This window comes from Curcuma longa, chromosome 11 (assembly GCF_044706935.1).
Source record: "Curcuma longa cultivar G26 ecotype Majalengka, Jawa Barat chromosome 11, ITB_CL_G26_1.1, whole genome shotgun sequence".
Classification (NCBI taxonomy): Eukaryota; Viridiplantae; Streptophyta; class Magnoliopsida; order Zingiberales; family Zingiberaceae; genus Curcuma; species Curcuma longa.
Window position 1 is genome coordinate 28,147,946 of NC_133871.1, and position 24,041 is coordinate 28,171,986.

A 24,041-nucleotide genomic window follows, 5' to 3' on the forward strand; every position below is an offset into this window, starting at 1 on the left:
TGTGTTCATGCGTTCTGCCTAGGAGATCTACCAGTGCAGCCACATGAAAGCGGCAGGGATTCTAATTATCAGTACTGTATCCTTGTTGGATACTCACTGATCTGGGTCCATACATGCCTCCATATACATGGCATGATGCCATCAATGCTGGCTGCTATCAAATTCCAAGCTGTGAACATCTCTATATATCTTTGTGATCTGGATGGGCCACTTTGACATCCAAAGTCAGAATGCTTGACTTGTAAGCAATTCTTCATGTGGAGTGGAAGTCTTCAAATTATATGACTCCGTGCACAATGAGGGTCCATTACAGATGGATGCACATAATTACGATACCATGTGAAACACTGGCTTGACTTATTCATTAAGCAGCCTGGACAGGACAGTTCATCGACTTTAAACTGAGACAGAGATCGATCAACTTCTGACTGTCGATGGGCGCGAGTGATCAAGATAAGTCGACTTTATTAAACTTTATGGGTGCAACTACTAAACATGCATGCGTGAGTTATGTCCACTGTGTGCTTTTACAGTTCATCTAGGCCCAACTAATGCCCACAAGCAGGACACTCCATCCATTGCACTTATGAATCAATGATACTAAAACGTTAGAAATTATTCATTCGAAGCTTTTTGGTGTGGGCATCAAGTCAAGAACTGAATGATGCATCGAGTGATGGGGATTTATTAGTCTGGTGAACGGTTAATGGGGGAAGAGCCCAAGTTTTGTTAAATGGGCCGTCGACGAAGAGAATTACTTGTATGTTGGGTTTCTGTATATTGGGCCTAATGGATCTGAGTGTAGTTCATTTTTTAAATATAAAGTTTACATGGTGATTATGACACTTAAATTTTTGAGAATTTTATGAAACGTACCTTTAAAACTTAATCCTCATAATAAGTTATGTATTAAAATACTCACTTTGAAATAAGAAAAATATCAATATTCTATTTGTGCAAATTTTACTTCAAAAACTAACGCAATTTACAAATCATCTTATGGTTGAATTATTTTGATTTTGAACCCATAAATTGACACTAAAGAGGGGGCAAGATTAGCACTCTTAAGTAGAATTTCTAAAAAGTTAGGTTTGATGAAAAAAAATGTAGATCAACTTTAACCTACTTTGCTCATTTATAAACATGTGCTAAATCTAGACGACTAAGTAGAAAAATAGTATTATCTTTGTAACTACAAAAATATTTTGATGAAAATTTCAACAATAAAATATTTTTCAATTAATTAATTTAGATATTAACTTGGACCTTATATTGACAAATACTAAAACCCTGTTATTTTTTTCATTTAGTAATTTATTTTGATAAAGGTTATAAATATATATTATATTTATGTATAATATTATTCAAGCATCTTGCCAAATTGAATAAGCATGCTACATGGATGCACACATAAGTAAACAAACTAACTAACTAAATAAGAATGCTCTTTTATTGTTATTGTTTTATTATATTTCTTATCTAGCATAAATCTTAGACTACGATATATAGTTTTTGATCTATTTTTGTTATTCCAAATCAAATTATAGATGTAATTAAGTAAATCAATTGCCTTGGAACTAGCCCCTGAGTCGTGAATTTACTGCATGCCTTACCTCCTCCCATTCTCCTGATCTCATCACACCACATTCCATTGCAGTCTCGATATGCATGCACAAGCTAATCACTAGCTAGCTAGCCTAGCAAGCATATATATATGAAAACTAAGGAAGATAATATAAATAATTGTAACTCCACAAATACCATGTAATTAAATATTAGCCAAGATCATGCAATGTAACTTAGTATACAGCAGGTTTAAGTTGTATAGCTCAGATGATCATATGAATGCATCATGTTAAAAAGAAGATGAAACACAATCATTGAGCCACAAGACTTCTCAAAAGTAGACGAAAATTAACCCTTAATGGTTCATAGATTTGCACGAGAGGCTTAATTTTCCAAAACGAGAGAGAGAGAGAGAGGATCGAGCATTATGATCCTATGCGATCATGCAAATGACAAAACCGAGAAATCAAAGGAGCTAGGGAGAGAAGATTAAGTCATAATTGAAACATAACAAAAGAGCAAATTAAGCTTGAACAGCTCGATGAGGTATTTAATTTGATTGGCGTACGTTGTCCTTCAGGCTTAGTTCTCCGAAATTCGAGCAAGGAGCTAATTTGATTACCAAGTGAGAGTTATGTACTTCCCTCGATCAGTAGGGCGCGCGAGCTGCACTGCCGTCGGCGCCGCCACCGCTGCCGGTGGCCCAGCCGTAAGTGTCGGACGGCAATTGCATGCTGTTGAGAAGATTCGGAGGCAGACCGTGGAGCAGCGCGTGGTTGGGATCGAGCAACGGCTGCCGTTGTGGCGGCGGTGATTGGTCCACCATGCTGGGGGACCCCATCCTAACGCCGCCGGCGGCCGGAAGAGCTGCTTCCTCCTCTTCCATCGGCAGCCTCTCGTACGCCGCGTTCCCGAACGACGCAGCCATTATGATCACCGGCCCCGACGCGATGAGGGCTCCCACCACGGTGCCACCCACCACCTGCCCCTGCCCACCCGCCAGGTAGATCGCCAGCCCACTTGCCGCGGGCGGCGCTGGCGGCGGCAGAAACGACCCCGACATCGACAGGATCTCGAACCGCCCGTGCAGGTTCACCAACGCCCCAACGCCCGCCGTCCCGGGGTGCCGCAGCGTCACGTTAACCACAGACCCGCTCCCGCTCAGAATGCAGACTCCCCTCTGCCGCCGATGCGCGAACGTGGAAACGCTCTCCACCACGTCGCACCCGCCTGCGACCTCCATCACGTGCGACCGCAGCGCGTTGGGGCTGTCGCGTGTGATGATGATCGGCGGCTTCGGCTTGTTCTTGGAACCAGCAGGTCGTCCGCGCGGGCGACGCATGATCTCGCCCCCGCCTTCCCCTGCCCCTCCGGAGTTGGTGGGGACAAGCTCCTTGGAGTCGCTTCCGCCATTGTTATTGCCGTCGTTATTGCTGCCCCCGTCATTGATTCCCTCGTCATGCTCGCGTTTTTTCCCGCGTTGGAGGCCGGTGCCGATGCCGTCGTTATGATCTTCCTGATCAATCTTCAATTGCTGCTGGTGAAGGTGTGGGAAATGGTGCAGAGGGTGGAAGTCCCGGGCATGGAACGGAGGAGGAAGGTGGTGTGTGATTGGATCCATGACTTTGCACTCCTGATCTCCTTAAATTCGAGTACCTTAGCTCATAAACCAAATTGAGACTTGCTCGAGCTTGTAATATTCAACCGCAGGAAATGGAACAGTGTGGCGAAGCAAACAGGGAGGCGTAGAGATTAATGAAAACAAGGGCCGGTGGGGAGGGGAAAATTAGCTTAGAAAACGAAAAAGGAAGGCGGCGCCTTGTCTCCCCTTTTCCTCCCCTCCTCTTCTGTACGATAACAGTACACTTTATAGCTTTCAAAAGCTGCTAAAATGCAAGCAAGCTCACCGTTCTCTTCTCCGTCCTTTTAATTAGCTCCGAAGCTGTTTGTTCAGCGACCTGCAGGAGGAGGCGTGGGAAGGGTGGGAGCTGATCAAGAGCGATGTAGGACGAGGGTGGGTTAGGATTAGGAGAAGTCAAACGGAAGGAAGGAAGCAAGGAAGGAAAGGAGGAAGAAATGCATGGGTGTGAATGTGACGGTGTGATCTCGACAGCGAAGTATGCGGTGGATGGGCCGCACCTCTCCTTGTTATATTATACTATATTTCATTTCATCTTTCTCCTTTACTTCCTTTCCTCTCTTCACGTTCTCGGCCTTACCCTCTCCTCGTTCCAACATCCAGTTCCCATCTCAGGTTGAATCCCGCACCTACGTGTTGCTTCGACAAGGACGGATGAACTCGAGGCTGCCATGGTCCTCGTTCCCTGCCGTCCACTGGATCCGAAACAGCGTGGCTCCCACGTCGTGGAATCCCACCGTGTGCATGACAGCAGTTTACGATCCTATTCTTCTCCGCCCTCGCCAACGATTACCCATCTCACACCTACCTTGCAAACTCTGTGCGGGACCCAGCGAGTAAGGGAAGGGTATTAGGAAGACAAACCGGGTGGCGTGAGAGCTGTGTATACAGAGAATCCTCACCGCACCATGTGTTTCGCTCTTCGTATTGAATATTTCCAGCGGGTCAGAGGCTGTCGAGAGAGGAGAGAGTCAGAGCTCGAATCTCGAGGGGCCCCAACCCACCCTGCCGGGATCTCCGGGCCCACGCGGCCTCGGCCGCGTCGACGACCGAATCGTGGCCGTCCCTCCTCCTGCCGCGTTCCAGATAGAACTCGCAGTCGCCGTCGTCTGACCGGGAGTCGCGGGCCCCGACATCGAACACGGAAGCCACCCCGTCGAATGGGGCCTTATGGTAGGTCAACGGCGGGCCGAGAACGACGACGCGATCGTGATGTCAGCCGAGGGCATGCATGGTGAGCCCAGTTTCAGGTACAGTTACAATTGACTGTTTTGAGGCAGGCAGGCATGGTGGTGGAGTAGCCATGGCTGGGGCATGCAATGGCCAGAGAAGAACGAGGACGTAGGGGACGCACAGGCCTGCGTGCGTGCATGGGACTGTACAGGGCTCAACGCTGATACGATGGGACGGTGAATCTTCAATTGATGTTGACAACCTTTTGTCATCTGGGAACGGAGAGGACAGCAGTGGGCAGTGGATCCCATTCCTTCCGCCACTCAGGGAGACTGGTTTCTGATTTTCCTTTATTATTTAAATTTTAAAAATGTAAAAGAAAATTTAAATAAATGAGAGTGTTCATCAATATTTCGAGTTTGATTTGTGTATCTGATGTTGATGTCGACTGAGAAATGGAATGGGTCCGAATGTGACAAGCATGTGTCATCTGTGAAAGGAGAGGACACGAGTGGGTTATAGACCCCACATACCTTCCAAGATTCACTCGCTGATTCAGGAAGTTAATTTGATGGGAACTTGAAAGGCATTCAATTTTATTTTATTTTTTTTAAATAATAAAAAGAGGAAAAAAAAGAGAAGATAAGCTGTGTTTGTATATTCTGTGTCCTTCATTTTCTTAATCTGTCTAACGAAAAGAAGACTAATGTCATTGATAATATTTCTTAATTATTCTCTTAATCAGATCCTGTTTCTGTGTTTCCAAATCTCGTACATGTTTATCCAGTTCAATTTTGTTGTTTGTACTTTTGAAGCTTGTCGCTCTGTCTGAACTTGTATGTTTTTCTGCGATTAAACTAAGACGAGTTTGCATATATCTGTTTCCTTCTAGGAATCATCATTAACTACCTGTTTATTAATGTTATTGCTAGCGCATACTAATTTAATTATATTAATGTTCTTTGTTTACAAATTTCGACTCTACTTATATAGTGATGTTTCAGGTACCTACTCTTTCTGAATATATATGTTTGAGAAAAATATAATAATTTAGGGTCTTTTATAAGGGTAGAGTGTATATATACAACTTTGACAATCCAATAGCTAATTCCGTCGGTAATTTCAAGTATTCTTGTGGTGCTCGTAATTGATCGACGACTATATTGGATTATCATCACTCAATAATAAGATATTAAATATAAGAGAGTTTAAGAGATTAATAATAAAACATACATATTACACGCATAAAAAGATTATATAAAATAGTTAGATATTTTTCATTGAGTTTTAAATTGAGTATGTTGTGACACTCATGTTGACATTAATTAAAAATGAGGAACTATCTCTCATTTATGTAAATCTACCATTCAATTATAGACACAATTAGTTTAATTTGTCAAAATATATTTGCTCTGATTTAATAAGTATTTATTTTTTTATCTTCCTTTTCTTCTAATTTGATGTTCCATGTAAATTGATTTCCCCACTTTAAAATATGTAAGTACGATTTTAAATATTTAATAAACATAATATATTCAAAAATTTTAAATTAATTGTCCATATTTTAGAAGTTAAGCGGAATAAATAATCAACTAAAACAAATTTGTTGCTATTTTTAAAAAAATTGTAGTCTTTAATATATTTATGTAATTGTTTATATTTGGCTGTGGGAAATGCGTTGTTACTATTTTGCAAAAAGTTTAACTTTCGAGGGATTTATTTAAGATTTTAAAACTTTTATAAAATAATAAATTAAAATTTGGAATAATAAATATATAAAATGAGCATATCGGGAGACAAATACAATACAAATTTACTTTAAAAGGTAACGAAAAAGAAGCGAAAAAGAAAAACATTTTTAAAATACTTTTTTTTCTTCTCCTCGTCCGCGACCGCGTCGAAGCCAAGAAGCAGGAGAAAAGGGAAAGCAGGCGGAGTGGCAGAGGAGAGCAGATGGAGAGCAGCGAGGAGGACGACTACTTCCCCCCGCATGAATGGATCACTCCCCAGTCCAGCATCAACTCCATTTACCAATCCGATACCGAGAAGGTCCGCCGATCTCTAAACCCCTTTTGTTCCGTAACCCTCTGTTAAACTATCCTTTTGACTGAAGAATCAGCAGCGGCGACCTTTTGTTTAGTGACGGTGATCTCACGGTTTGCTCCATGATGTAGTTTGGTTTTGATTTATAGGTCCATACTTAATATAATCGCTACTTGCTTGTATCTGCTACAGCTTATCCAACTGAAAATTTTGGTAGATCTAGATGTTTTAGGTTTCTTGTTTCTTGAGAGACATTTTGGGTATATAAATGGACATTTAGCAGACTAGTTACTAGAGTGAAACAACTACAAGAACCAGGGGCTTCACTTGGGTGATATAGAACTTCAAATGAAAAATTTCTGTCTGGAAATATTATGTGATTAGACGAAAATATTAGCCCGGAGGTGCATTTTTCTATTGTGTTGAATGGCTTTACTCCCAAATTATGCCAGAGTTTTGGATGCCACATTCAACATGTCATCGTAATTCATGAATTCACTTTTTATATTTAATAACATGAAGTGTCAACCATTCTAATGTTTCCTTCCAGATTTTCTTGTTCAACTGTAAAAGTTTGATATTGCAATGTACCATCTCGGTTCAGATAAATGTATGTACAATTAGGTGACAATCCAATCAGCACATATAGTTAGATAAATGCATGTGCATTAGGTGGGCTATATCATTGACTGAACCAAGGATGCTTACTCAATCAATTGTGATTGTTACTACTAGTCCAACAAATGGACATTTATCATAGAACACATCTGCACCTCACTTTGAGTTAAATGGAAATCAACTAGGATAATTGATATATATATATATATATATATATATATATATATATATATAAACCCCTCGCGGACTTGCTGTGACCAAAAGTCCATAAATTGTTACAATATCAGCATGGTCTTTGGCTGAAATAAATTGAATGACAAATGTTGCAACTTTGCGGGTTTAAATCTTGCTTGTACAATCTAAGTTTAATTTTACACCTTTCATGGAAATGGATGTATATGCAGGGTATCAGAAAAGTTTGTTCTGAACTTTTGGAACTGAAGGATGCTGTTGAAAACCTATCTGGGAACACACAATCCAAGTATCTAGCCTTCCTCAGGTAATGTTAGTAGAATCAACACATGTCAATTTCTATTTATTGGCACATTAAAAGCCAATATGCTTGCAATCGTTATGCAATAAATTCTCAGAAGTTCATTGGTTTGGTTAATAGGTAAGTATTACTTGGGTGATGGCTTTGATCTTGACAAATACTAGGATATTATATTGGTTATGTTGGACTAATTCCAGAGAACATTATGTGTCAACCTCTTTTTTTTTTTTCTGTTTATCATTTATGGTATGGACCAATTAAAGGGCTGATCCATTAGCTACAAACTGATGATTCTATTTTTGTCCAGACCATGTGTTGTCCCTGCACTACTTGGATGCGTGCCATTTGGGGCAGGAGCGGCAATGTCTAGCCCCTCCTGATATAGATCATCTATTCTAACATACATTAGATAAGGGATTAAAGGGTAATGTTTTTAAAAAAACATGGCTCTAAATATACTCACATCTATTTGAGAGACATAATTCATCATGAATATTTATCTTTCTATTCATATCCACTCCATAACGTGAAGATTTGTGTCCATACTATAAAATAAGCTAGCACTAGGTATGTAAAAAACTTAACCCAACCCTAACATGCACTAAGAGAATTTAGGTAATAGGATTTTCAAGTATGTTTGTATTATAAGATTAATTAAGTCTCTGCAAGTCCAAAAAAAATAATTTAATTATCTTGATATTACTGGCAATATAAACTTACATAGAGTTCTATAGAGGGATACAATCTGTAGCCCATCTCAATAGTTGGAGCTAATGGGGTTTGATAGTGATGATTCAAGAACCAATACTCAAGTTCTCAAATCCAAGTTTGCCCTTCATATCCATCCAAAACTCATTTAATTGGTACATGTATCCTGATTTAAGAGGTTGGATAGTCACACTTAAAATGATAGAACCAACCTTATCACAATCCCTTCATTGGATTTATGAAAATACCTTGCCAGTTAGCATCACAAAGCGAGATCTGATTCATGTATTCTCAATGAAAACATCAAATTAGATCTAACTTGCTAAAGTCTTGTTAATAAACCAATAGAAAAACATTCAGTGTATAATATGTTTTACCTGATCTGCTCTGTTACCGTGACAACATGCAATTCTTAGGATTTTTATTCTTGCCTGAACTTGCTAGTGGCTTTGTGCCTTATTTGCAGACTATCGGAAGAGGTTATAGAAATGGAGCAAGAGTTGATTGATCTCCAAAAGCATGTTTCTGCTCAAGGAATTATTGTACAAGATCTCATGAGCGGTGTTTGCCGAGAATTAGAAGTGTGGAATAAATATAGCAGTGGAGAACCTAATTCTGAGGAGGGTCTTGCTGAAATCAATCAGTTATTGCACAATGATCTGGAGGATCCTAAGATTACCTTCTTGGAAATGGTAGATGTTTTACTAGCAGAGCATAAACTAGAAGAAGCACTTTCAGCTATATTAACTGAGGAAAAAAGTTCACCAGAATTATGTGACTTGAAGGGGAATACATCAGTTGAAGGTTCTTCATATAGGTTAGCTTTTCTAAAAAAAAAAGAAATGCTTGTGGATAAGATTGTGGGGATCACTGAGCAACCATATATATCAATTGCAGAATTACGAAAAGCTGCATCTAGTTTAGTTAAGCTGGGGAAAGGTTCTCTAGCACTTAAATTAATACTGAATGCATATGATTCCCGTCTTCAGAAAAAGATTGAGGCTTTTCTTCCTTCATGTTCTACTTACTTGGAGACATATACTGCAATTCTTTCTGAGCTTGTTTTCTCAACAATCTCAGTGGCAACAAAAGAATCCACCTTAATTGTTGGAGACATGGCTAACTACATGAATCGAATTGTGCAGTGGGCTGAAGATGAGATAGAATCTTTTGTTCATTTAGTAAAAGAAAACTCTGCTTCACCCGAGACTGCTGCGGCTCTTCGTTCCACATGCATCTGTATTCAGGCAAGCCTTAGTCACTGTTCTCTTTTGGAACCACAAGGACTAAAGTTCTCAAAGTTAATTATGGTACTTTTGTTTCCTTACCTTGAAGAGGTTCTAGATATGAACTTTAGGCGAGCCAGAAGAAGGATTCTTGATTTGACAAAGGATGATAATTTGGAACTTATATCTTCTCAGTTAGATTTGCCAGTTTCTGTTGCAACACCATCAGGTTTCATGTTTTCAGGCATTGGGAAGAAATTCATGACCATTGTGGAAGTAAGTACCATTTTTCATGCTGCTGGATGCATAAAATTTCTCTAAAGCCAGTATATTTCTTGCAGATGAACCTAAACCATAATACACCCACTGAAAATGTTAAAATTATAAGTTGTTGCCAGAATAAATCTTTTAGTTTTGTTAATGAAAAGCAATCTGGATCTATATTTCTAGGTATTTATTAGTAAATAGACAAGAATACACTTTGCATTCATTCTACCCGTATTTAGATTAATTTTTATGATCTATGTTTATGAAGTTTCTAAATCGAATGGAGTGTGGTACTACAAGTTTCCCTGTTCTTTGCTCTTTCCTAAGATGATGAACTTGGGTTTTAATGGTTATACGAATCACTGATATACTGATGAAATAACTGACATGATGTTTTATCTGACCTTTTTTTACAGGATATATTGGATCAACTAACACCAACTGTAATATCACATTTTGGAAGACACGTTTTAAATAAGCTTCTTCAACTGTTCGATAAGTTCATAGAGGCAGTAATTTCGACATTACCTGGTCCCTCTGAAGATGATAATCTCATTGAACCAAAAGAATCTGAGGAGTTTAAGGCTGAAACTGATGCTGAGCAGCTTCATCTATTAGGCACTGCATATGCAGTTGCTCTTGAACTCTTACCAACAGCTGTATCAAAAATAGTTACCTTTGCGCAAAATGAAAACAAAGATAGGGGTGGTGGCTCATCAGAAAGCATTTCAAATGTTTCTGTTACTAGTGTGGACTACAAAGATTGGAGGCGAAATCTCCAACATTCATTAGATAAGCTTAGAGATCATTTCTGTAGACAGTATGTCTTGACCTTCATTTACTCACGGGAAGGAAAAGCAAAATTGGATGCTCGGATATATTTGGAAAGCAAAGGAGATGACCTTTACTGGGATTCAGAGCCACTTCCATCTTTGCCATTTCGGGTGATTTACTGCTCGAAACCTTTATTTTTTTTGTTGATATTATCATGGTGCTATTTGCTAATTAAAAGCACATGAATGGCCCATCAGATGAACAAACTCAGAGTCAGGAGGGATAAAAAATAACTTTATCCCTCATAGCGGATAGTCTATTTCTCTGTTTTTGATCCTTGCAACATTAATAAGGCCTTTATACTTTATTTAACTGTAGCAAAAGTACCATTTTTTGATCCTCTAGCTATTCTGCTTGTATATATGACTGTACTGTTGCGTTGCCATTTCTCTCTAATTTGTTTCATGAACTTCCTTTCCTGAATGAATAGTCTGTTTTTGTGTAGGAAATGCAATTCCCAGCTCAATAACTTGGAATTAAACTGATATGTCGACATTTATAGGCTGATATTCCATCACACTAATTTCTGGCAATACATTGTTAAATGTTTAATTTCAGGGAATATTTGGAAGGCTACAGCAATTAGCAAGTGTGGCAAGGGATGTCCTACTGGGGAAAGAAAAGATACAAAAAGTTCTTCTTTCCAGGTTAATTGAGACAGTGGTTATGTGGCTCTCTGAAGAGCATGAATTCTGGAATGTATTTGAAGATGACTCTGTTCAACTCCAACCTCTTGGCTTGCAACAGGCACGTTTTTCCTCTCAATCAATCATCTAATTTTGAATTCCATACTTTCTGAACTAACATTTCATTGTCTCCCCAGTTTATACTTGATATGCGCTTCATAGGTGAAATTACAGTTTTTGGGGGATACTCATCAAAAATTGTCAATCAGCTCGTCTCGGCTGTTATTACACGAGCAATTGGCACTTTCTCTGCTAGAGGTATAGATCCTCAAAGGTATGACTTTATGTTATGCATTTTCTCGCAACTATCATTCAGTTTTCTTTTCAAATATCTTAACTAGAGAATTTTTATTAGGGCACTTCCTGAGGATGAGTGGTTTGTTGAGACTGCTAAGACAGCAATAAGCAAGCTCATGCACGGAACCTCAGAGTCTGAAATTTCTGATCCTGGTGAACACATTTCTATAATGCATCACGATATTTCGGATTCCGACGAAAGCCTTTCGAGCCCATCCATCTCAGAATCTCTAGATTCATTTGCTTCAGCAAACATGGGTGGAACTGATAGCCCTGTCTACTTCACTGATCCAGAAACATGATGAATATAAATTTACTATTTGTTAGCCTGATAACTAGAGTTATAGAGCCGTAGTCTGTTTGATTCTTTAAGTCTAGTTGCCATCTTACTTTCAAGGGAAATTCAATGAGGTTTAAAAATTTATGTGATTTAAACCGGTTGTTGTAAAAGTATGGATTATTGTTGAAATTAGCACAAATTTTGACAGATTTATTATCACAAAATAACCGTGCATTTAGCTAAACTCAACGCTGAAGTTAGGCGTGAGTTGTGGCAGATGATTTAACTTGTTTGCGTTAACCCCAAATTAAAATTTAATTGTGATGTTTTTTAAAATTTAATGTCTTTATTTAATTAATTGTCATATGGACAAAAGCACGTAAACAAAAGAGATTCATTTGACTAATAGAAATTGTATCGTAATAAAATTTGCATAGAAACTTTATATGCTTGAAAAATAAATCTTGTAGGAGTTTGAAAATTTATATATATATTTGGGCTAAAATAATTGTGGCGGTTTGGCCCAAATCGTGAACCCGGCCCGTTATAATCCCCGTTATAAAACTTAAGGAGCAATAATTCTTTTTTATTTCTACGATATCCCAATTCCTAGGCCCCGACGGACTCCGTCGAGCGGCGCTCGCGGAATGGCACTGAACCCTTCTTGGAGGTCTTCTTTCCTCGTCGGCCAACCTCTCGAAATCTCCACTCCCAACCCCCCTTCAGGTATTGGCGAATTTGAGCTTCGGATAGAAGCGCTGCTTCTATTTTTTATGTTCATAGACAATGCGAGAAACTTCTCCTCGCTCTTCAGTCTTCTGTGTTCATGAGTGGGTGATTTAAGCATGTCTTATTCTTTTATTGCTCCCGTTCTTTTAGTGGAAAAGATAAAAGTTTTGCTGTGATCATATGTTTGTTGAAAAAACTTTGAAGTTTATCTTTTTAGATGAAGCTATACTGCTTCTATTTTCTATATATATAGACAATGCGAGATACTTTTCCTCGGTCTTCACAGTTCACGAGTGGGTCATTTCACCATTTATTTGTTGGGAGATACTTCTCCTCGGTCTTCAGTTTTCACAGTTCATGGGTGGGTCACTCAAAATGTCTTTTTTCCTTGTTTGCTCCTATTCTTATAGTGGAAAAGACAAATTTTTCTGTATTATGTATTCCTTGAAGAAGTTTGAAATTTAACTTCTTGAGATGTACTCGCTAGGGTACATCTAAATTCCCATGGATTATGCTCCCTAGTGGTACTTTTATTCAATTATATCCAAATGACTTTATTTATCAGGAGAGTTGAAGAGACCAGGTATCATTGTGTCAAGGAAATTGTCAGGACTGGAGGAGGCTGTACGAATTCAAAGGTGCATATTCAATATTCTGTATTTTAGTATATTTCACAGGGCATGACAACAAGTTTCCCCCCATATTCTATGAGTGAATATGTTGTCATAACGTAGCTATTTGTTGTTCTGGCTCTTTACTGTATTTTTGTTTAGGGTGAATTGTATGGATTTTACTTAGTATTTTCCATTTGCATTGTATTGTTCTTTATGATTTTAAAATTCAGCGAACACCTTGAATGTCATGTTCTGTGTAAGAGGCTCACTAAATGGCATTATTTTAGTCTCATGTAGTGCTAGTCAAACTATTTTTACTGTAGTGATGTTGCATGACACACCAGTGATGATTCAGACATGCTTTGGCAAGGATTTGTTTTTACATCTCATGATGAAAAATTGATGATGCTTGAAAGATTTTTTTCTAAAATGAATTAAACAAACATTGTACCAATTAGATTCATGGCGCCTGCAATATATTTAAACAATCCATTTTTTTTCTCAATTGCCTATCCAGTAGGTTTCCCTGAGGGGATCTGTGTGAAATAAAGCACACTAGGGTTGAGGTGGTGTCTGTGCCATCTTTTGAAACCTTTTTCATTATGTTCATGGGTTATTAAAATCTATTTTACTTGTTATCATTGTAGACTTGCTGCAGTATGCTTAATTCTATGGAACATAGCTAGAAGTTTTGTTGATCAGTAAAGCATTTTATTGAATGGTGTGTTTACTGAGCTTTTTAATTTGAAGGTCAAGAGAACTACATGGTTCAATAAAATTACGAAAAAGGCCACCGTTAAGGCGTGGAAAAGTTTCTGGAAAGCTTCCTGTTCCTGATCACATCTGTAGACCTCCATATGTTGATTCAGGCTTGTTGCCGGAACTATCTAGGGAGCATCAATTACATGATGATGAGGGTATTTCTCGCATGATGGCTGCCTGTAAGCTTGCAGCCCGTGTCTTAGATTATGCAGGAACAATGGTTAGAGTAAGTACCTATACTTTGTACTTAGGTCATGATCTCGAGCGAAACCTACGAATACTTGGCAAAATTATCTGAAAAATTTGTCTTGTTTATGCATATTCCACATGGCTACATTTAATGTTTTTTGAACAATTATAGTGAAATATACTATAGTCATTCCTACTACACCCTAAAGTTTATGAACTTTTGTTGGTGAGTACAATTCCTTGAGCTTAAACATTCTGGGCTAGTGATTAGGCTTGAAATTAATGGCTTTGTTTTCTCATTTATGTGGGTTATGGCAATTGGTATTTAGGTGGAACTAATCTTAGGCATGATTAGGTGTTGGAAAGGGTTTCTTATGCTATGGCATAGCCACTATTGGGCCTCACATACCTTTGATTAGGGATGCTTCTAGATTGAGTTGGATTTTGGCCTTGATGAGTTGTCAAACCTAAAGTGAGGGAGATTATGACATCCTGATTTTGTCCTACATGAAGAAGTGTGAGCTATTAAAGAAGGTTTATAAGTTCAATACATGAGGTACTTCTAACTTGAACTTGTGCATTTTGGGATAGTAATTGAGCCTCATACATAAGTTAGTAGTTTGGTTCTCTAAATTATGCTTTGTCATGATAGTTTTACCAGGTATGTGATATTATTCGTTCTTTAGAATATAAGTATGCTCAGAACCAATGCACATTGATCTGGATCCATTATTTATTGCCAGCTCCATCCACTGCAGACTCCTTATAGACTGACCAACACAGAGACTCAGATGTTACTTTGAATGGGTTCCTTTTTGCCAAACAATCAACACTTCTTTGAGTGCGTTTCATCCTTTAATGTTGACATCACAGACACACACACAGATATATATAAGATCATTTTGTGCATTTATTAGCATACACTATTAACATTAACTCTAAAAAATTGTCTTTGTAAGTCTTGACTGTCAAAATCAATTTAAGAATTATGTGTTATTGTTGTTTTTAGCAACTCAAATGTTTTATCTTGAAGATACAATTTATAATTTTGTTTCGGGTTTGAAGAAATTATCTCAATTATTTTACAAAAATTCATTAAATCAAAATTTCCCTCTTTTCTCATGTGATGCGTGGGGCATTACATATCCATGTTCTCTTATTCTGTTTTGGCTAAGATACGGGCATTTGAGATTGACTTTAAAATCCCAATTTTGGTGTACAATATATAGCAGTAGATAGGCCACTCACCTGCCTTTTAATTTAGAGTAATTTTGTTCAACATATGGCATTCTTGTGCATGGCATAGTCAATCTCTATTAAGACATTTACACTGTTAATGTGGTTATGATGGTAATTGCTGTACCTAAAATATTAGATCATGCCCTCATTGGTGTTGAACTCCTTACCGTTGTTCATGTAGAAGTTTAACAATACATGCAAAAAACAAATAATATATATAGCTTGAAATAGCAAATTTTCATTTGTTATCTCCTAAACTTATTTTGAGTTTGCTGTAAGGTTCACTTTTCATTGTCATTTGTTTTCCAACTGCTTTCTTTTATTCTTGTTTAAGGTGCCCAATTTTATTGCATTTATTATTTCTTATTCTTCCTATGAATTCTGTGTGCTTTAAAATATTGTATTAACTGTTTGAGAGATGCTTCTATTCATCAGCCATCTGTAACGACGAATGAAATTGATAAAGCAGTTCACAAGATGATAATTGATGCTGGGGCTTACCCATCCCCACTTGGGTATGGTGGATTTCCCAAAAGTGTTTGCACATCAGTAAATGAATGCATGTGCCATGGGATACCTGATTCCCGCCAATTACAGGTTTTATGATGCCTTAATCCTTCATATTTTCCCCACTTTCTATAGGTTTCTTGATTGTCCTTCAGCTGGCAATGCCTTTCTACTGCAGGATGGGGACATAATAAACATCGATGTGACTGTTTATCTGAATGTATGTTATTCTACTTTAAGAAGTTATTTTTGCTCAATTCACCTTAAGATGGAAGTAATATTTTCTGGCATATCAATGCATACATTATGACACTTGATCTGAGAATTATCATGACAGGGCTTGATGTTTGACAAATTAGATTAGAATCAATTAAAGGTTATTTTTTTTTCCTCCACTCATGCTTATTATTGTTTACTGTAATTTCTTTTTTTTTTTTTTTGGAATTTCAGGGTTATCATGGGGACACATCAAAAACATTTCTATGTGGAAATGTCAACGAACTGACAAAGCGTCTCGTCAAGGTAAAGTTCAGCAGTATTTCAACTAAGACACTTGTCATAATCTTGTATAACTATTTTTCATTTCAATGTGACTTTACGGTGGTATTGTGAACAATACATAATGTACGAGATATGGTCATCTGCATTTGTCAGGTTAGTAGTCTAAGATGCAACCATGAATAGATTGTGTTTTGGTGAAAATGTAATGATGAAAGGAGATTCAGCTTGGCAGTGTGTTTGGTATAATCTGTGGACAACACGAGTTGGGGATTCCATGTATTGGCTGACTTATGACTTTTCAGTTTGGTAAACCTTGGCCTGAAGCTGACATCTCTAAAAGAAGTCTACCTCTTATGTCTGTTGAATCTCTTATTAGTAAATGTTGGTTGGATATGACCAATCTATATAGGTTTCTCTATGACCATATATATTTTATCTGATTGATTAGCCTTTAGTCAGCACCATTTAATTTTTTTGGGGACTTTTAGTAAATTAGATTAAGAGATTTTGTATGTAACATTTTTCTTCGAAGCAAATGTTGATCTTTCTTCACAGTAGGGGAATTAAGATAGATTGTAACTGTTTAACTGTGGAGAAAAAACAATGCCAGCAAATGAACAATACTAATTGCTCTAATGTTGTTATTGCTGGGTAGCAAAGTTCTAATAAGCCATACTTCAAGCAATGTCTTCAAAGATACCAAAAACAGAAACTAGGTGGAATTTGACTTTATATATTTTCTCTCTAGGTGGCTGAAGAATGCCTAGAGAGGGCCATATATGTTTGCAAAGATGGTGCAAACTTTAAGAAGATTGGCAAAAGAATAAGGTATATTTGTTCTCTCACCTGGTAATTTTGTGCTATGAAGAATTTACGTTCACTGATAATTTTCATCTATAAATTTAAAGGCTCCTATTTAATTTTTGAGGGTGATTATGGTTGTGGGAAGGAGGGACCCAACATCAATTTAAATCAGCAATAAGTTTATAGCTTGGTGTTGTGTATAAGGCAACGAAACTGTTATATACTTTTGTATGAGGTGTCAACTGGGTAGGTTTAAGTTATTAGAGTTGCCATAAAACAAATATTCACTTTTCTACCATGTCAATCAATGGCTAAAGGTACAATTACTTTGTCTACTCTATTCCTACTAGAGTCAAGACGGTGGTTTAGAGTTTAGACATGAACAGTGTGTCACTTGTAGCTAGTATAAAACACTATTGGCTTAATACCCATAAATTTATTTGAAGCCATTCCTCTAATTTATACACAACTTAAAACAGCACTAGACTATATGAGAGATTTATGATAGTCATTTTTATGGTTCCAAAATTTTTGTCATTGCTCAAATCAAAAAGAAGATTATAGAAAATAAACTCCAAGACTCATACAATATTCTAGTCAGTGAATCGCTTAGCCATTTGATATGTTTTCGAAGTTAATTTAGCTTTTGATGAACTAAATTTGCCTTCATGCTTAAGTTTTCTGCACATTATTAGTTGTTCATTGACTCAGTGATGGTGACTTGTTTAAATCATGTTTACTGGAGCTTGTGGATGCTGACCTTAAATGACATGTAAATACATGTAAAAATAATGTGCTTGTCGTTATATTCGTATGAATTGCACAAAGCAAGCTATACTATACTGGAAGAAGTATTGCTGGTTGAATGGACAGTGGGCATCTTTCCATGTATTTTGTATTCAATTTCTTGTCTATAGAAAATAATGGGGTAATAAACTCAGATTATCTATGCAGATTTTGATGATAGGATTATAAGATCCTCTAGCCTGATAAAAATAATTATCGTGTATGTGTAAAAAAGCACAGACAAGAGTCACACACTTCTGCACTTTTGTACTCTTTTATGAATATGACTGTCAATTTCTTCTTATGGTTATGACATCTAAAGCATCTGTAGATTCATTTGAATATTTATTCATTTTTTCCGCTCAATATTTAGCGAGCATGCTGAAAAATATGGCTATGGTGTTGTGGAGCGTTTTGTTGGTCATGGTGTAGGGACAGTATTCCATTCTGAGCCACTCATCTTGCACCATCGTGAGTATTTTTTCTCGTCTGTCGGTTAATTATCTCTGTGGATGTCACATGTACTTGCATTATTCATGTTGCACTAAATGTGATTGCATTAACAAACTTAAGAGGAGTGTGGATTTTATGACCACCATTCTGTGAGATCTTACATCCTATAAAACTTATTATAAGTTTCCTGAAGAGTAATTTTAGTGTGATACATAACCTTTCTCCAGATAGTGCATTATACTTGTGAGTAATTTGACTAAGTGCAGCCTTGCAGATATTTGGATCATATTTGGTTCCCATGAGGGGGTGATAGTTGAAATGAATGTTCTAACATGAATTTTAGATCTTTCTAATAGTTATCTGTTTGGTTGGATGACCACGTAGTATCCTTTTTAAGCAATAGTTTCCTTTGTATAAAGATTTAAGAATTTCAGCTCCATGTGGAATGTGGAAGCTCAAAGGGAGTTCTTTGGTCAGGTAACGGTTCGTTAAAGGGAAAAAACTGTAATGTTGTACAATGACTGTGGGGTTTCTTGGTTAGTAGTTGTAGCACTGCACGTATATGTTCTAAGAGCAGTTCGGTCCTTTGATTGTTTTTGTATTTTTTGTTCTAGTGACTAATTAGGGAATGATGGGCTTAATTTGATTATTAAGCATTTAGAATTTCTTGCAATGCATCTGTTCTTATACACTAATGTGGATAGGTAATTTATATTCATTACTTGATATTACATGTCAGTCAGATAGGATTAAGGAGCCAATAGTGATGATTGTTACTTATATTGTACCTTATTGTTCATGCTCATCTTTGTTATGAATGCATACTTGTGGAGTGTTCCAGCAATCTTACACAGTAGTATGCCTCTTTGAATGCTAGAATATTTGAAGAGCCATTAAGAATTAAAGCTTTAGTACCTCTAACTCTTTAAGCTTCTAGTGGAGGTTCTACGTATTTCCTTCAATTTGTTGTCTTCAGAGTATCAATTACCTAGTTAACTTTAGCATTTGAATCTATTTTTTGAGCAATCTTCATAGAATTTGACTTTGCATATATGATCTTTACTGATGAGAATGGTTTTCTAATTAGGTAATGATAAATCGGGCTGCATGGTTGAAGGCGAAACATTTACCATTGGTAAATCTGTTATACTTCATTGATTTTCTGTCAGTTTTATGTTTCAATGCTGGGTTTCTTGTGCTTGAAGTGCACAACTATTAGCACATGCTGCACTCTAAAGAATATGAACTCGCTTCTTCTATCTGCATATATTTGTGCAACTTTGGTATTGAAATATTAATGCGCCTCACTATACACAATCTAAGTGTTTTTTTTTTGTCCCTATATATTCTCAAATACTCTTAGAAATGTTGCTAGACTGGTAATTTAAGCAAGTCAGAGTAATCTTATATGCAAGTACTCCTTTATCTATTCTCTGGCTGCTAATCCTTGAAGGTTCATTTCCAGCTTCGTCTTCAGGAACTAAATCAGATATACCATTGTATAACTAGTTACTTGTAAAGGACATTTGAAAAATAAAAGAGAGGGCAGAAATAGAGAGAGAGAGAGAGAACTTGTATTATTGCGTGCTTATCCTCTATTACATGATGTTTTTTCTTCATAAAATAAAGATACAACTTGCTGTAGTTAAAAAAAATATTAATTTCACTTCCGCCTTGTTTGGTCCTAGGATCATATTGTATCAACATTCGTATAGTTGGTTTCTGGCAAACCCTTTTCGAGCCCATATCAACCATATACATACATACTGCGTTTGTTTTTGTCTACATCAGACTTTTGGCCCTAAGCTTATAGAATTTTGTATTTATGTAACTTATCTACTATGCGCCTTCTTTTTGTGATACTTTAAGCTCTTAAGTGAGATGAATGCCGTTAGAAGCATAACAATTTTAATTATCATGTGGTTTTATGATTGCAGAGCCGATCCTAACCATGGGAAGTACTGAAAGTGTTACTTGGGATGACGGGTGGACTACTGTTACTGCAGATGGTAGTCGTGCTGCACAGTTTGAGCACACAATTTTGATCACCAGGACTGGCGCAGAGGTTTTAACAAAATGCTGAGGTCATTGTCCCATACAAAAGGCTCTTAATCGCTAGCTATAATGGTAATCTCGGTTTAGTTTAATTTGCTCGTTCTATTTATTTGACTTGTTCAGAGCATCTGCTTGGTTCCACTGGCTCAATTAACCACCCTCCTTGTATATTTACAATCATATATAAGGTCAAAATAACACTTTTTACAACCAAACCTGCGAATTAATCTGTAAAATTACTGTCAGTTATTCTTCTTTTAACGATCCAATTCTGATACGTCTGCAGGATGAACTGATTGTATTGGTTCATATGAACAACTGTAGGAAATTTGAATTGAATTATTTTTTATTCAGGATGCTGTCACAGCCTCAACCAAGGGATCTAAAACGAGACAGAATTCTCAGCTAATATGAAGCATCAATGCTATAATTAGTGCTAGAAACACAGTCGCCATTTATAATGCCTGGGATTTTGTATTCTGATGTTTATTTTGTGTGTTTTTTTATTGATATTAAACAACAAGAAGTTGAGCACTAGGAATCGTTTTTACTTGTTGATTCGTACATATCAAATGAAATACATTAAATTAATTTTGTGAATTTATTATTTAAATAATTTCATAAGGACGTGGAAGATTTGATGTACTGTCATGTGGGATTTGCTCAAAATTTACATTTACAAAATTAGATTGAAATTGCCATCCCATTCAAAACAATTGGACATTTTTTTTGAAGTAGATATGTGTTATTCCTTATAGATAAATGAGTTGGAAGATAAATTCAAGTGTTTGAAATGTATGGGAGAGTGAATTTGAAAAATGAATGTTTTTTTCCATTTAATAATAATAGGGTTAACGTAAAAAAATAAAGATTAAAGATTATAAAAGGAATTAAAAATCTTAAAATGTTAATTTTATTTTCTAAGCTCATGATAGTCCGTTCTTGGAGGTCCATTTTAAGCCCATCAATCCAACGTTCGAGAAAACAGATGTGCGGCACCAAACATCATAGGAGCCGTAGATATTAGGGCAACACGTAGCAGCCCTTTCCTATTTCCCCATCTCCATGTCGCTTCTATAAATACTGTTCCCTGATTGACCGTGTTCCCTCCGCCGCCCGCAACCACCACCTAAGCCAGCCCCGCGCGTTTGCTGGAGGTGGTGCCGTCTTTTTCAACTACGAGCCTGACGGCATAGCCGTTTGCTTTCTTGGAATTTTACTCAAAAAAAATTTCTTCGAGTTCGAGTCGTCCGAATCTGAAGCCCTGTGTTTTTTTTTTTTTTTTTTTGTTTATTTTTTCTGGAGAAAAATGTAAACCTAAATGACCACGATCGACTTCCTTGTGTTATTTCTTTCTTTTACAGAACTCGAAATTATGAATTTTGCTGCAATTTACCGTCTGCGTATTCTGCCGAAGTTAATTCTTTTAATAGTTCCAGAGTTTGTTTCTGAGCATAGAAATCAGAATAATTAGATGTTTCAACAAGTTCGATTGAGCGGCAAATGCTTTGTCAATTAACTTTTTTATTTTGGAAATGGTGATACGGATGCCAGATTGAATGGCTAAATGATGAATAACTCCTGAAAGCTATGGAATTATTTCCATATGAGGCTTTTGTCATAGTTACTCTGATAGTTGAAGGATCTTTAATTCAGTTCCAGATTTCTTTGCTTTCATCTGTGTTTATATATATAGAAATTTTATAAATTTTCAGAGAATGATGGTTCTAAAATGATGAATAATTGCTCAAAGCTATGGAATTTTTTTTACTGATGAAGCTTACTCTGATTTTTCTGGTTACAGATAATTAAGAGGTGTGCGATTGTTGAAAGAACTAATGGCACCGAATGATGAACTGTTACAGTGCTTTAGAATCATATGCACATGAAGCTTGTCACTGTTATTGTGGTTTTTTCTGTATATAATCCAAAGATTTGATTTGGTATTACATGAAGGTTTCTGCTAACTCCAGTAAGCCCATTCTAAAATAATTAATCTATTGTCTATCAACTGGGTTTAGATTCTTAAAATGTCAAATTTATACGACAATAATATACAAACTAGTTTAATGATATATAGTGGGAGAGTTTTGTTAATCAATTTGTGCCTTTTATATTTATTGATTATTTATGAAAATTTGGTTTATCATCTGCTTTCATGTCTCAAAAGGGTTGATGGAACTGCATTGAAAGGTTACCATCTTTGATATGCCCACTGACAGATTGATGTGATTGTTTTCCCAATTTTGTTTTCCTGAATCACATTATAATCGATTTGACTATTCCAATTTTCATCAATTTTTCTCTTTTCATTTTCAGCCTTTATATTAACCTTTTCTCACAGTTTGTTTTTTGACCTTTTCTTTCCCTTCGCCATTATTATCAACTAATTAATTGGAAAATATTGCACCAGAGAATCCATCGCTCATGTCAAAATCTAGTCTCTTTCCCAAAAAAGTACTGACGGGAATCAGGCGATGGCTTCCTAAATTGGTTGGACGAGGGGCATCGGATTGCTCCAATTCGGGGACCTCCAATAAATTTAATTTAATTTAATTAAACTTATCCGCATATATTTATCTTTTATTTTTCTCCTCGCAAATATCTTCTTTATTATGTATGTATCTTGATAGAACAACTTTAGCTGATAATGGTGATCAGACTACGAGCATGTTTATGGAGACAAGGCAAAAATGAAAGATAAGAATTTTAGTATATGAAAATAATGAATAAAAATGTTTTTTATAAAGGGAATAATGATTAATATGATTAAAAACTATCGTTGAAGATTTTAAGTGATCTTTGTTGTAATTAACTCGCGTACTGAGATTATTCATTCAAAACGTAAGAACAAGTTACTTTACACAAACAGTCAACGACGACATCTACAATAACAATACAACAAGATAAATAAACGTAAAAAAGGACATCATTTACGGTCCGGTTCGGGGCTCAGCCGTCGAACCCGGTCCGACTCCAGACCGCGTCCCGAACTCGGCTCATGTCCCGGCCCTTCAGTGTCCGGCCGGCGCCTTCCAGCACCGACGCCGCACCGCTCCGCCCTTTGGACCTCGCCAGGTACTCGTGCGGCGGCATCCAACCGCCCTCCGTCGGTTCCTCCTCCTCGATCTCCGCCCAACCGGAGGGACGATCGCGAAGGGAACTGGGCCAGACCGGCACCTCCACCGGTGCCGAGGATGCGACGGCGGGACGCCGCTGGGGTGCGCAACTGTCGACCTCCCCGTCATGGCGGGCACGGTCGGGGTCGGCCCGGCGCCACCAGGAGGAGTCGCAGACGGGCCAGAAGACCTCCTCCTCAGAGAGGTCTGGGAGGTCGGTCCCGGCGGCGCGGCGAGGAGGCGGTCCGCGGCGTGCCTTCGCGCCTTGGACATCGGCTCTGCGGCTTCGCGGCGACGGCGTTCCAAATTTATAGGCCCAAACGAAGTCGGCCCACCGCTTGGGCCCATCCTCACGCGGGAAATGCCATCTCTATCCAATGGAAGCTGGACACCTGTCGAGAAGGCCCCTCGAGTTGCATTTTACTTCCTTGAATTTCAAATTCTAATTTTTAC

At 37.5% G+C, this 24,041-nt stretch overlaps 4 protein-coding genes across 4 annotated transcripts; 2 read left to right on the forward strand and 2 right to left on the reverse strand.

Annotated features, from left to right (window-relative positions):
• Nucleotides 1-1,827: 1,827 nt before the first annotated feature.
• LOC141838167 (AT-hook motif nuclear-localized protein 18-like) lies at nt 1,828-3,578 on the reverse strand. Its single transcript, XM_074725571.1, has one exon. It carries the CDS (start codon nt 3,185-3,187, stop codon nt 2,216-2,218), a length of 972 nt encoding a protein of 323 aa, XP_074581672.1. The 5' UTR covers nt 3,188-3,578; the 3' UTR covers nt 1,828-2,215.
• Nucleotides 3,579-6,277: 2,699 nt separating this feature from the next.
• On the forward strand, nt 6,278-12,053 carry LOC141839824 (exocyst complex component EXO84C). Its single transcript, XM_074727657.1, has 7 exons — nt 6,278-6,427; nt 7,444-7,538; nt 8,707-9,742; nt 10,150-10,677; nt 11,126-11,314; nt 11,391-11,527; nt 11,609-12,053. Exons 1-7 carry the CDS (start codon nt 6,332-6,334, stop codon nt 11,850-11,852), a joined length of 2,325 nt encoding a protein of 774 aa, XP_074583758.1. The 5' UTR covers nt 6,278-6,331; the 3' UTR covers nt 11,853-12,053.
• A 384-nt stretch (nt 12,054-12,437) lies between these two features.
• Nucleotides 12,438-21,069, forward strand: LOC141839358 (methionine aminopeptidase 1B, chloroplastic-like). Its single transcript, XM_074727087.1, has 11 exons — nt 12,438-12,556; nt 13,125-13,197; nt 13,924-14,161; nt 15,799-15,960; nt 16,049-16,090; nt 16,321-16,392; nt 17,120-17,199; nt 18,335-18,432; nt 19,502-19,549; nt 20,352-20,541; nt 20,824-21,069. The coding sequence occupies exons 1-10, from the start codon at nt 12,478-12,480 to the stop codon at nt 20,495-20,497; spliced, it is 1,038 nt and encodes a 345-aa protein (XP_074583188.1). The 5' UTR covers nt 12,438-12,477; the 3' UTR covers nt 20,498-20,541; nt 20,824-21,069.
• A 2,280-nt stretch (nt 21,070-23,349) lies between these two features.
• Nucleotides 23,350-23,861, reverse strand: LOC141837659 (protein S40-6-like). Its single transcript, XM_074725029.1, is given in 2 exon segments — nt 23,350-23,822; nt 23,825-23,861. Coding segments are annotated over 2 exon segments (438 nt in total). The 3' UTR covers nt 23,350-23,421.
• Between the last annotated feature and the right edge of the window lie 180 nt (nt 23,862-24,041).

Coding starts and splice junctions, on each gene's coding strand:
- LOC141839824 (XM_074727657.1), top strand. CDS start 6,332: ATGGAGAGCAGCGAGGAGGACGACTACTTCCCCCCGCATGAATGGATC. Junction 6,428..7,443: donor ACCAATCCGATACCGAGAAG/GTCCGCCGATCT, acceptor ATGTATATGCAG/GGTATCAGAAAAGTTTGTTC. Junction 7,539..8,706: donor AAGTATCTAGCCTTCCTCAG/GTAATGTTAGTA, acceptor CCTTATTTGCAG/ACTATCGGAAGAGGTTATAG.
- LOC141838167 (XM_074725571.1), bottom strand. CDS start 3,187: ATGGATCCAATCACACACCACCTTCCTCCTCCGTTCCATGCCCGGGAC.
- LOC141839358 (XM_074727087.1), top strand. CDS start 12,478: ATGGCACTGAACCCTTCTTGGAGGTCTTCTTTCCTCGTCGGCCAACCT. Junction 15,961..16,048: donor CTGATTCCCGCCAATTACAG/GTTTTATGATGC, acceptor TTTCTACTGCAG/GATGGGGACATAATAAACAT. Junction 17,200..18,334: donor AAGATTGGCAAAAGAATAAG/GTATATTTGTTC, acceptor CTCAATATTTAG/CGAGCATGCTGAAAAATATG.